The sequence below is a fragment of the Grammomys surdaster genome, unplaced genomic scaffold, assembly GCF_004785775.1.
Source record: "Grammomys surdaster isolate TR1022 unplaced genomic scaffold, NIH_TR_1.0 363, whole genome shotgun sequence".
NCBI lineage: Eukaryota > Metazoa > Chordata > Mammalia > Rodentia > Muridae > Grammomys > Grammomys surdaster.
In genome coordinates, this window is record NW_021604782.1 from 10,801,740 (window position 1) to 10,813,134 (window position 11,395).

The window sequence follows — 11,395 nt, forward strand, 5'->3', positions numbered from 1 at the left end:
GTCTGAATCAGGAAGGGTGTCTGGAGAGGATCCTCATTGCTCATCAAGTCATCAGGGCCCTGGGAAGTAACCTGGTGGAATCACAAGGCTGGCCTTTCTCAGGCCTTGCACGTAGCTTGCTCTCCTCTTTTAGCATGGTGTTGGCTTCTTCTAGGACTGCCCACCTATCTAGTCATCATTCTTAGTTTTTAGAGACCCTACTATGTGCTGTTGAAAGATATCCCAACAGCCCCCAGGATGGGAGGCAAAGGCAAAATGAGCAGGAAAGGGAGAGAGAAAACAAAAAAGGCTGTATCCTTCTGGAGGGTCAGGAGCAAAAGTGACGAGGCTGAATCCTACGTTCAGGAGGACAGGGGACCTCAGAGAGCTGTCCTCACTCCGTAGGGCAGATCTTACCACTCCCATTTTACAGAGGAGGAAACCCATGGCCCAAGGGTCACATTTCTAGTGGGGTGGGGGGAGGTGGCAAGGCGAGATTCCCAGAATCTGATCCCAAGATCGGGCACAGAACCACAGGCTGCCTGAAGCCTCCTGCACTAGGGCTTGTCTAATACTGCATGTGTCCCTTGAGGGATGTGGTTTTTCCTCACCGAGGCTGCTGTCTGGCCTTCCTTACTTTACATTCCATTGCAAGCATTTCCTGTTGTGAATGTTTAATCCCGAGTGTGTTCTAATGGCTGATGTCAGGCTCCCCGTCAGCATTCTTACCCCGTTCTCTCTAAAACTCTGTTCCCTGTGCAAAACTACCTTCTGCTAATTTACATGTAACATCTTGAAGAATATGACTATACCTGAGTGTTTGAATATCTAAATATTGCACTAGGATAAGTTAATAAAAAACAGAGTTTCCAGCATGGACTCAGGTGCCAAAGGGCCCTATCTGAACTCTGGTTTCACCCTGTGCTGCATGTGTGACTTTGGGCTAAGTATTTAAAGGCTCCAGGTCTGGCTTCCATTTCTGTAGACAGGAATCACAATAGCTCACACTTTGCTGCGTTGTTCTTGGGACTGAGCCGCATGTGTTTTTATGTCTCTCTCTCTCTCTCTCTCTCTATATATATATATATATATATATATATATATATATATATATATATATACATATATATATATATATATATACACACATATACATAAATATATGTAGGCACGTACAAGCAGCATATGTAAATAATTTCTAACATGCCTGCACAGAAAAGCTGAGGCTGCCTAGCTGTTAATGTCTTCATCACTGCCTTTGGGGAAGGTTGAGCTAATGCTGGAAGAGCATTAGAGGAAGACACTGAAAAAAAAGACAATGCATTATTTTTGCTTATTATCTATAGCATGTTTTTCCTTATGTCCATTTGAAATGTGTTTCACCACTTACTAATTATTTTACTGGGGGTATTGGGATGTTGTAATGTTATTGACATGTAAATTTATTCATATATGCAAATTATAAAAGCTTCACTTAGAAGTATTTTCCTGGTTTGTTCGTTGCCCATAAGGCTACTGATGGTGATTTTCACAAATGGAAGCTTTATTCTATTTGTAAAAACTTGCAATAATAAGACTGGAGAGGTTGCCCAGTTGCCCAGTTTAGTAAAATACCTGAGAATCTGAGTCCAGTCTCCAGAATATGTGTTAAGAAGGAAATTAGGTGTGATGAGACACATTTGTAATCCTCATATTGGGGAAATGGAGTCAAAGGATCCTGGAGCTTGTAAGCCAGGCAGCCTGAGCTCCTTGCTGAAATCCTGGCCAATGAGAGGCTCTGTCTCAGCTTCCACCCCTCTCAAAAGATAGAGGACAAGTAAAGAATCACAGTAGGGGCTGTCCTCTAGTCTACACATACATGAACACACACGTGCATGCACACTTGCACATCTACAACACGTTAACAATATTAACACATTTAAAGAACTTCAAATGAGTCCAAATGATTTGGAGAAGGATCTACTGGCTAGTCTGGCTCTTTCCCTTTTTTGAACATTTTTGAAGTTTTAATTTATTGTTATTAATATTGCATATGGTTTTGTGTGCATGGATGTTTGTGTGTGAGTATGTGTATGTGTGAGTGTGTATGTGTGAGTGTGTGTGTATGTGGATGTGTGTGTATGTGGATGTGTGTGTGTGTGTGAGTGTGTGTGTATGTGGATGTGTGAGTGTGTATGTGTGAGTGTGTATGTGTGTGTGTGTGTGTGTGTGTGTGAGTGTGCATATGTGGATGTGTGTGTGTGTGAATTCATGCCACTGTGTGATTTGGAGTGAGAGGATAACTGTGGAGTCACCTCCATCTATCTTTACATGAGTTCTGGAGAGCAGACTTAGGGTGCCAAGCTTCCATAACAAACATTGGCTGAGCCATCTTCCTAGCCCCACTTCCTTTAGGTGTACTGGGAATTGAACACAAGATCCCATGCATGCTGAGCGTGTGCTCTGTCATTGTACTGCAGCCCTAGGCTTATTTCATCTCTCTCTCTCTCTCTCTCTCTCTCTCTCTCTCTCTCTCTCTCCCTCCCTCCCTCCCTCCCTCCCTCCCTCCCTTTCCCTTTCTCTCTTCCTCCATGCATCTCTTGGTCATGTCATGATCAAATGTGTCCACCTTTATTTCTAGTTATTCCATAATATAATTTGTACTCGTACTTTCTAAGCCATCTGGAACTGATCTCAGCGGTTGGGATGTGACCTAGCTCTCCACTGTTGCTTTCCCCTTGTAGTTAACCATTGATTAAACAGCCTTTGCTCTGGGGATTGTTGTGGGGTAGACCAGGGTCTGCTTTAAGTCATTCCATTGTGTTTTATTGTTGATTGTCCGTCTGCTTACATGACATTTACTATCCTTGTAACATCCTTGCTTCATTTCAAACATTTCCAGCTATTTTTTTTCTGTTAGATAAATTTTATTTTCATTCTCATTTAAAAATCATTCTCGTTTATTGCTATTGTTGTTTTCTAAAGCTGAAATTAAGTGTCTGTACTAATTTGTGAAGAGTTAGCATCCTTAAAATAATTACTTTTTCTACCCACTACACACATGCTATATTTCCTGATTTGGTTGAGGCTTTTAAACATCTTTCAGTAAACTTTTATAGTTTTTATTGCATAATCCCTGGGTATTTATTATTCAGTTTATACTTAGAAATGTAATGTTTTGTTGCTGTTAGACTTTCTGCTGGCTTTCTGTTACTGGGGAGAGCTTTTTATTTTTGCACTTTTGTCTGTAGTACATGACCCTGCCTTTTCTCTCTTTACTGAAGTATATTGTCTGCTCTGCTCGTGTTTCAGTTGGTTCTCCTGAATATTCCAGACAGGAAGTCATGTCGCTTGCAAAAGAGGACATACTTTTGTCTCCTCCTCCTATTTGTTTTTCCTGCTTTATTGCATTGGCTGGGACTTCTGAACCTGAGAAACAGTAATAGCCTCAGAGGAAATCTTCTGTGGAAGTTCCAGGACCTAGCCAGATGTGTCTTCTGCTTCTCTTGAGACCCTGCTTGCTTATTCATGAAGTGTTCTGTGATGCTGTCTCTGGGCCAGCCCCTATACTGTATACTTGAGGTCACAGGGGAGTTATGTAGGATACGTCCAGTCTAGCGTTTCTCGATCCTTTGTTGTTTAGTCTTTCTCTGTCTCGTTGTCTTTCTGGGTTTCAGTCACAGAGAGCCCTCAGTCTTCTACTCTCCTTCCTGAGGGGATGGAACCCAGCACGGTTCCCATCCCCACTATATTCTTAGCACCTAATGTTCATGTTTTACTCTCCTTTGTAGTCTACTTGGCTGTAAGGCTTCATGAACTAGTCCAAGCAGAAGCCACCATATGGATTGTTCCTGGTCACCCTATGGCTTCCTCTAGGTTACATGGACATGTTGACTGAAGAATTGGGTCTAATGACCAGACCCTTGTCCTTAACACATAAAGAACTTATAAAATGCCATCTATTGTTTTCTCTCTCACCTTTTATATGCATCTAGCTGTGTTTAGCTCATGGCCCACCAGTTATAAAAGATCAAGGATCACAATGAATGAAGCCAACACAATTATAAACTTACTTAAGACAGATGGTTTATAATCTTTTTAAAAACTCGTTTGTGCAGATCTCAAGTATGGACTTTACAGATGACAACAGGGTATTGTGATGTCAAAAGGTCAAAGACACCAGAAAAGTCTCCATCCTTGAAGCCATCCTCTGTCTAAGCAAGGGTACCTTGAGCTGACCCTCCTTGTCCATTTTAGCCTCAGCTTACTTACAATCCTTTCAGGAATTTATCCACATTTAGACAAAACTTTCAGCCTTCTCCTTGCCCTCCACTTAGCACTGGTGTGTAGATCTTCACTGCACTGTGCTGAAATATAAAGAGCTTGCAGCCAGACTTCCTGACCCTAAATTCCTCCTGCTCACTGTCTTATCTTGGGTAAGTGGCAGCAACTTGCTCTGACTTTATTTCTTCTTCTATAGAATGGGGTTCATGAATGTGGCTCCTATATAGATCTGGAGGTTAAACGAACTAACACGTATCAAGGGCTTAGAAGAACACTCTTTAAAGGGTAGGCTATTGTGACTGTTCCCTCTTGGAGTCTCTCCTCAAGGTGCCTGACTCCTGTATCTTATTCTTTACCATGCCATTCCTGGTGTTCAATGCCACACCTGGTTTGTAGTGAATGCTCAATAAATGTCCACAGTATTAGTCCATCTTTGGACAGAGATTATATTTAAACACTCTTGCTGAGACTGTATAGCAAAACCATCAATTACTAAGGAGCCTGGCCAGGGCTTTTGGTATCTATCAGTCTTTATACTCTGTGAAATGGCAGAATAGAGTTCACATCGACCTATTCCTGTGTGCTCTGTGTGGCAGCTCCTCTGCTGGCTGCAGACCACGGTGGGCATGGTGGGACAGGAAGAATCTCTGTCCATTTTTGGCCACAGGAATCCTTGGTAGCTGGGTAGCCTGGTCCAGGCCTTGCACTGTGGACATAAAAGGCGTGGAGCAGGGCTTCTGATTTACAGAGTATGGGAGAGTGTCTCAGTGGGGGGGGCATAATGTCAAGTGCATTTGGAAGTGGGGTTCTACAGAAATCCTGCTCCCCTGGGGTGTGGGGCTCGGGTTGATAGAATTAAGATTCTGGAATCTACCAAGAAGGGCCGACCTTCACATTGGAGCAGCTGACTGAAGAATAGCTGAGAGGTGGTAGGAGCGAAGAACCTCAGGCTGTAGACAATGGCTTTGATGTCAGCCAACCAGCTTCCTACCCTCTGGGTTAGCCCAGGCTATGGTGGCTTCTCTAAACCCCAGTCCCTGTTCTTTATTTGCAGCAGAGTGTTGGGATGTAGAGCTTACCTCACAGTGTACGCATAGTAGGAGAAGAGACAGAGAGGTTCCTTCCAGCCCAGAACGACATGGTTTCTGGTGGAGATGGATCAAGTTAGGACTTAGGAAGTCTGAGTTCTCACAAAGAAAAGACTTAATGGAAATTGGAGCTGGCCAAGCCACTCTTCCCATGTGTCATAGCCATTATCCCACTGGCCCTTCGCCTAGAAACCCTCGAAGCCAGTCTGCACATACGTGTGCATGTAAGCTACACGTCCCCTGTTGAAAAAGCAAGGAAACCAAGGCTCAGAGAGGAGAAGACCCTTGGCCTGTGGTCCTACTGTGAGCCCATGACAGGCCCAGGGCTTCCACCAAGGACCTCTGACTCTGAGCTCACTAAGGCAAGGAGGCTAGAAAGCTTAGGCAGAAGGGATAGGGCTGGGTTGAAAGCTTCTAGCATTCTCCTGCAAGTGAGAGCTTTCTTTTGTCCCTGTGAAATGCAGCCAGTGAGCTCTTTGGCTTTTATGTTGACCCAGCTTCTAGGGACCAGGATCCTTGTGACAGAACCCTCTCATCTTCCAGAGATGGACAGTGCTTGCCTCGAATGGAGACTTGATATAACTACCATGGTCTCTCTGGTACACTGCCCGCATCCCACTGGTGGGCTTTCACAGACCTGGGAGTCCTGGTTTAGGGATCCAGTCTCAGTTTTGTATGCCTTATTCTGGGTTCCTGAAAGCTCTTGTTTCTGGATTCAGTTTCTTTGGATGTATTTTGGCGTGGTAGGGTTTCTACACTCTGCCCTCGGTCTAGAATGAGAGTCGAATGCAGTATGCAGTTAGGAATGGCCTCCAGTGTGTAATCCGTGGGCTCCTGGTGATCAAAGAGGCAAATGTTAGCTTTCTGGAAAATTACAGACTCTAGGTGCCTTTGGTTGTGTCTCTTAGAACATGCTGATGCCTAGGGAAAGACAGCAAACAACCCATTGACAGACTGATCACCGGCAGTGACTGGAAGCTGGCATCTTGAAGAACACTGTCTGGTTCTAGGATGGTTCTCCTTGCTTGAGAAAGGGCCTGGTGGCAGGAAGTGCAAGCCATGTCTGAGGGGTGTTTGCATGCAGTCTGGTGACAGCGGATGGGGTGGAGAAGGTCGGGAGTGACAGCAGACTGGGTGGTCATGATACACATGGACACCTTTGTAGGCTTGGCCGGTGGCAGGAGAGCAGAATTTGAACTGGCTGGGGCCAGATCACAGAAGGCTGGGGACACTGGAAGGAATCAGGAGTCATGTAGTCAGAGGGAAGCTGCGGATGGTCTTTGAACAAGATAATGACAGAATTGAGGGAGAGGGTTTACGTGAGTGAAAACGGGTAAAGTAAGAAAGACTATGAATGCAGTGTTTGTGGAGATTTGCTCAAGGTGATGTGATGACCGAGGCAGACTTATTTTTATTTCAGGGACAGAAAGGGGACCCGGGACTCTCACCAGGACAGGCTCATGATGGAGCAAAGGTAGGTTTAGGAACCCCAAAACTCCCTTCCCCAGGAACCCTCCTGAGGGAAGAGACTGCACATAACCCAGAAAGCATGAAGTCCCAACAAGTGGGATTGGTTTGGTATTTTCCTTTAAGGTCATGGTCTATCTCAACACAGAGACCATGGCCATTCCCAACACCACCTTCCTAGGCTATGACTGGTGAAACAAACAAACAAACAGATTTGTTCTGTGGACACGCTTTCCCCCAGTGCTCTATAGCTTTCTGTGCTAGGACTTGCTAGGTAATGCTGACATCCATAAGTTTCTTGGTGTTCAGTGTCCTGGAAACTTCCAACTAACCTTCAAAGCCCTTGTGAGTGCTCAGAAGAGCAGAGAGACCTGGTGTCTCCAGAGGAGAGAGGTGTAAAAGCCAGGGCCTCAAGATTTTCTAGCTCCCTGAGGCTATGAAGCTAAATGAGTTGCTCGTGGAAGAGAAAACACTTAGGCCAAAGGACCTTCCCTGTTCCCAAAGCACCAATCTCCTTGCTGAGCAAGGGCCCTGGAGGTCAGGTAGGAAGAGAGGGCTCAAACCCCAGCATCTAATTACAGGCCTCATGTTCCATACTCTAGAGTCTAGAGGAGTGCACTCAGGTCTGCCTGGCTTTGTCTGGGTTCTGAGGGTTAGAACTCACACCTCTCTATCTCCATCTAGCTGCTAGGTATAGACGCGCGCGCGTGTGTGTGTGTGTGTGTGTGTGTGTGTGTGTGTGTGTGACACACACACACACATGGAGTCAAGAGAAGGGGAGAGAGAGAGAGGAAGGAGAGAGAGAGAGAGAGAGAGAGAGAGAGTGAGAGAGAGAGAGAGACTCCCTTTGATCTTGTCACAGGAGGTGAATACTGACCACTCAGTAGACCTGTGCTAAGTGACTCAGTCCCAGGACAGTGACCTTGTCTACTCCTTCCAGTCTCAGAACTTCCAGGACAGAGAGACCTAGATTAAAAATATGAAAGAATAAACTCCAGATGAATGTATAGTTACATTGTTCAGGAGATGAGGAGAGCTGATAGGTAGAACACACTCTCTGTACGATGTCTTCTGCTTAAACCACATACATAAGCGCTGCATACATGGAGTTAGTAAGGTCACAGAGTTGGGAGCTGGATACTGCACACATCTCCCTGCTCCTACTTGGCCCGGTGACTGCCATTTCTTCTCTGAGGCCTCTAGGCCTTTGTGAACCTCCATGAGTGGTTGCAACCATTGCAGTGGCGGTCACACTGCCCAGTTGCTTCCCTGAGTCTGTTGTCTGTGTCTTACAGGGCAACATGGGCTTGCCTGGGCTCTCCGGAAATCCAGGACCCTTGGGACGGAAGGTAGGACTTGGTTCTGTACTTGGCCTTGGCCATGGGCTTGTCAGCAAGCTTGACCTTCAAGCAGAAGCATCGTGGGCCACCTGTGACTCCTGGTTATGGCTGGGTTCCCTGGGCACAGAGCCCACGGGCAAGAGAGGAGAGGTTCCTGAATCCTGAGTGTGCTGGGGTTGGGAGCCTCTTGGTGTGAAGTGAATCCCCTGTAGATAACGACATGTGACTAGAAGTATCTGGCTCACTGTATCCCCAAGAGGAGCAACCCTCAAGCATGCTTCAGGTGGTTAGAGCACCGTCTGAATTGCCCGGCAGGCTCAGCAGCAGTGTCTCTCCTCATATGCAAGGAGGATAGAGACTCTCTTATCAGTTCCTCACTGCCTGGGAATGGCTGTGTGACTCGGAGGAAGGGTCTGAGTTCCACCCTTAACCTCTGAGTCCGAGATGCCTCTCACTGATGGGCTACAGGACACATTCTGCAGAGGACACACATTCTTTGTGTGTTCTACCTGGTTGTTATATGCTATCGTGGTTGTTATACCTGCCACCTCTTCAGCCATTCTGTGTCTGCTCTTGGTTGGTGGTGATTGGCTTCTGCTGCTCTCCAGGCTGTGGTCTCCAGGTACCTTGGGCTCCTTCCTTTGTCCCTAGCCGGCATCCCCCTCTCCTCCAACACTAGTTTCACCTCCCCTTGAAGCCTTCCTGGAATGCTCAGACTTTGAGACAATGTGGCCACTTGTTCAGGGACACTTGGCCCATCTTTGTTATTTTCAGCCTTGAGTCTTGTCTAACTAACAGTGTATGTACCTTGAGTTTATGACTTTTTCCTGACAAATCATGTAGCCTGTATACAGGAGGTATTCTGGACAAACAGGGAAGACAGTGTAGGCCAGAGGCCAATCACTTTCCAAGAAGATTCCCTCAGTGTTGAAGAGCTGTCCAACAGACACGTGGGCCCAGGGCTCATTTCTACTCTGGTCCTCAGTTGCCTGCCTCCTAGACTAGTTGTCTGGTTTTCAATGGGACAGCCCGAGTGTCTCCTGGCCCTAGGCTGTTCCTTAATATGAGTGTCTCTGTTACCCAGGGAATTTGGAAGATCATAGCTATCACTCTCTCCTCCACTACCCTCTGTGGCAGAGCAGTCTATAACTTAAATGCCAGAGGCCAGCCTGGCCACCAAAAAGCAGAGTTTGCTGACACAGTGCATCTGCTGTTCTGCATGTACCTGGCCCATGTTCTAGTGCTTTCTGGTGGAGGAGCCATGAGTGGGAAAGGCTTATGTCTGGCTCATAAAGCAGCCTGTGGTAGTCTTTGAAGGGGGTAGCGAGGCAGCAGAGGTGGTGGAGGAAACACAGGCTTGTGCTACCTCCTGCCCAGGATTCTGGGGCTCCCTGTGCTCAATAGATAGCTAGGGATGCTGACAGTCCCTGCTCCCTGAGCAGGGTTGGGTGTCTTCCAAATTATGTGAACATCTTCAGTGGGTGGAAAACTGCTTGGCCATGTACTCTGCACTCCTTTCTGGCCCTGGCCCAGGCAAACACTTGTGGGCATTTGTTACAGAGCCCAGGGTCTAAACAGGGTCTAAAACAGGCAGGCTGGTGTCACCATGTACTGTGTAGAGCACAGATGATTCAGGCCCTGGGACCCTCTAATAGAGGTGGTGTCATAGAGGAGAATGAATGGCTTGGTATCCTGTTCCTGGGCTTACCCCTATAATCAGTTCCCCATCTCTGGTGACTGTGGTAGCCACTTAGCCCTGCTGCTCCAAGGTGACTTTGTCTTCTCTGTGGGAATGCTGAGGAAAAGGAACATAGGTGAGCGGAGGTGAGGTCAGCTATCTGCCATATTCAAGTTTGGTTCATTCACTCCTTAGATAAGAATATATTAAACACCCACTATATGCTGGGGCTATGCTGTATGAAAACAGACCCTGGCTTACAGCTCTTGCATTCTTGAGGGGTAGAACAAGAAAACGGTGAAATCTAATGTGCGTTGGTGGATAGAAAGGGGCTATGGAGAAAGTGGGCAGGACAGCGTTCCGGTTGGGAGTGCCAGTGGAAAACAGGCGACAATTTCAAGCATCAGAAGGCATGACTGGGGTCATCTTTGTCAGTAAAATCCTTGCCACAAAGCCTGAGAACCTAAGCTCAATTCCTAGAACCATGAAAAAACCCAACCGTGGTCCGATGACCTTGTATCCCAGTGCTGGTGAGGAGGAGACAGGAAGGACCCCAGAACCCACTGTCCAGCAAGCCTGGACTAACCAGCAAGTTCCAGGTTCCTCTTAGAGGCCCTGTCTCAAACCACAATACAAGCTGGGTGCACTTATAATCCCAGTACTTGAGAAACAGGGACAGGTGGCTCTCTGAATTTGAGGCCAGCCTGGTCTACATAGAGATCTCTAGGTTAGCCAGGGCTACCTAGTAAGATCCTGTGTCCAAAATAAAATAAACAAGGAGGACTTCCCTTGCAGAGGGTTGATCTCTGGCCTCCATATACATGCACACACATGTGTATACACACATTTGAGCATGTACACACACAATGCTGCCTCATAAAGTAGGCAAAAGCATCCCCTGTTTTATAGCTAAGGAGACCAAGATCCAACTAGATCTTATTTATTCTGTCACCTTCTTGTTAGCACATGGGGAATTATGCTCTAAACCCACACTTGACCCTGGTGTTGGTGGGGCTGTCAGAGCTTAAGGGTATTTTCTGCAGTGGTGGCCCTTGACCCTGGCAAGTGTTGACACCACTGTGGAATTCTAGGCTAGGCATTAGATCAAGGCAACAGAACTTCTGAAAGGCCCCAGGCGGGTCCCACATGCAGCTGAGATCCAGAGCCACCAACTTAAGAGATAAATCTTCCTTATGTCTTAAAGCAGAAGGCTGGAGTCTGAACCTGGGTCTTCTGACCCTCAGGCCCTTGTTCTTAATACAAGGCTGACTGAGACACTTTCTCAACCAAGAGTGGACCCACCCAGTTCACAGTCAAAAGAGGCTTCTTTATGAGAAGGTTCATTTGAAAGGAATGTGGTGGCGTTCCAGCTCTGCCCCCTGTGGCTGTGAGTGTGGGCGAGCCACCTCTGTATGCCGAGCCTCCACTGTACAGTGGATGGTTAAGGAGATTAATGGGATGTAAAGATGTAAGGTCCCAACATTCATACAAGGGTGGCACATGACAGGCACCATATGTATTGGCTGACTGGATGAAAGAAAGAAAGAAAGAAAGAAAGAAAGAAAGAAAGAAAGAAAGAA

At 46.5% G+C, this 11,395-nt stretch overlaps 1 protein-coding gene across 1 annotated transcript in view; it reads left to right on the forward strand.

Annotated features, from left to right (window-relative positions):
- The window catches only part of Col27a1 (collagen type XXVII alpha 1 chain), a 121,497-nt gene that overhangs the window by 25,567 nt on the left and 84,535 nt on the right, over window positions 1-11,395 (forward strand). Inside the window, exons 6-7 of the mRNA XM_028779904.1 lie at window positions 6,751-6,804; window positions 8,093-8,146. Coding sequence (XP_028635737.1) covers window positions 6,751-6,804; window positions 8,093-8,146 — 108 coding nt within the window. The remainder of the gene's footprint in view (window positions 1-6,750; window positions 6,805-8,092; window positions 8,147-11,395) is intronic.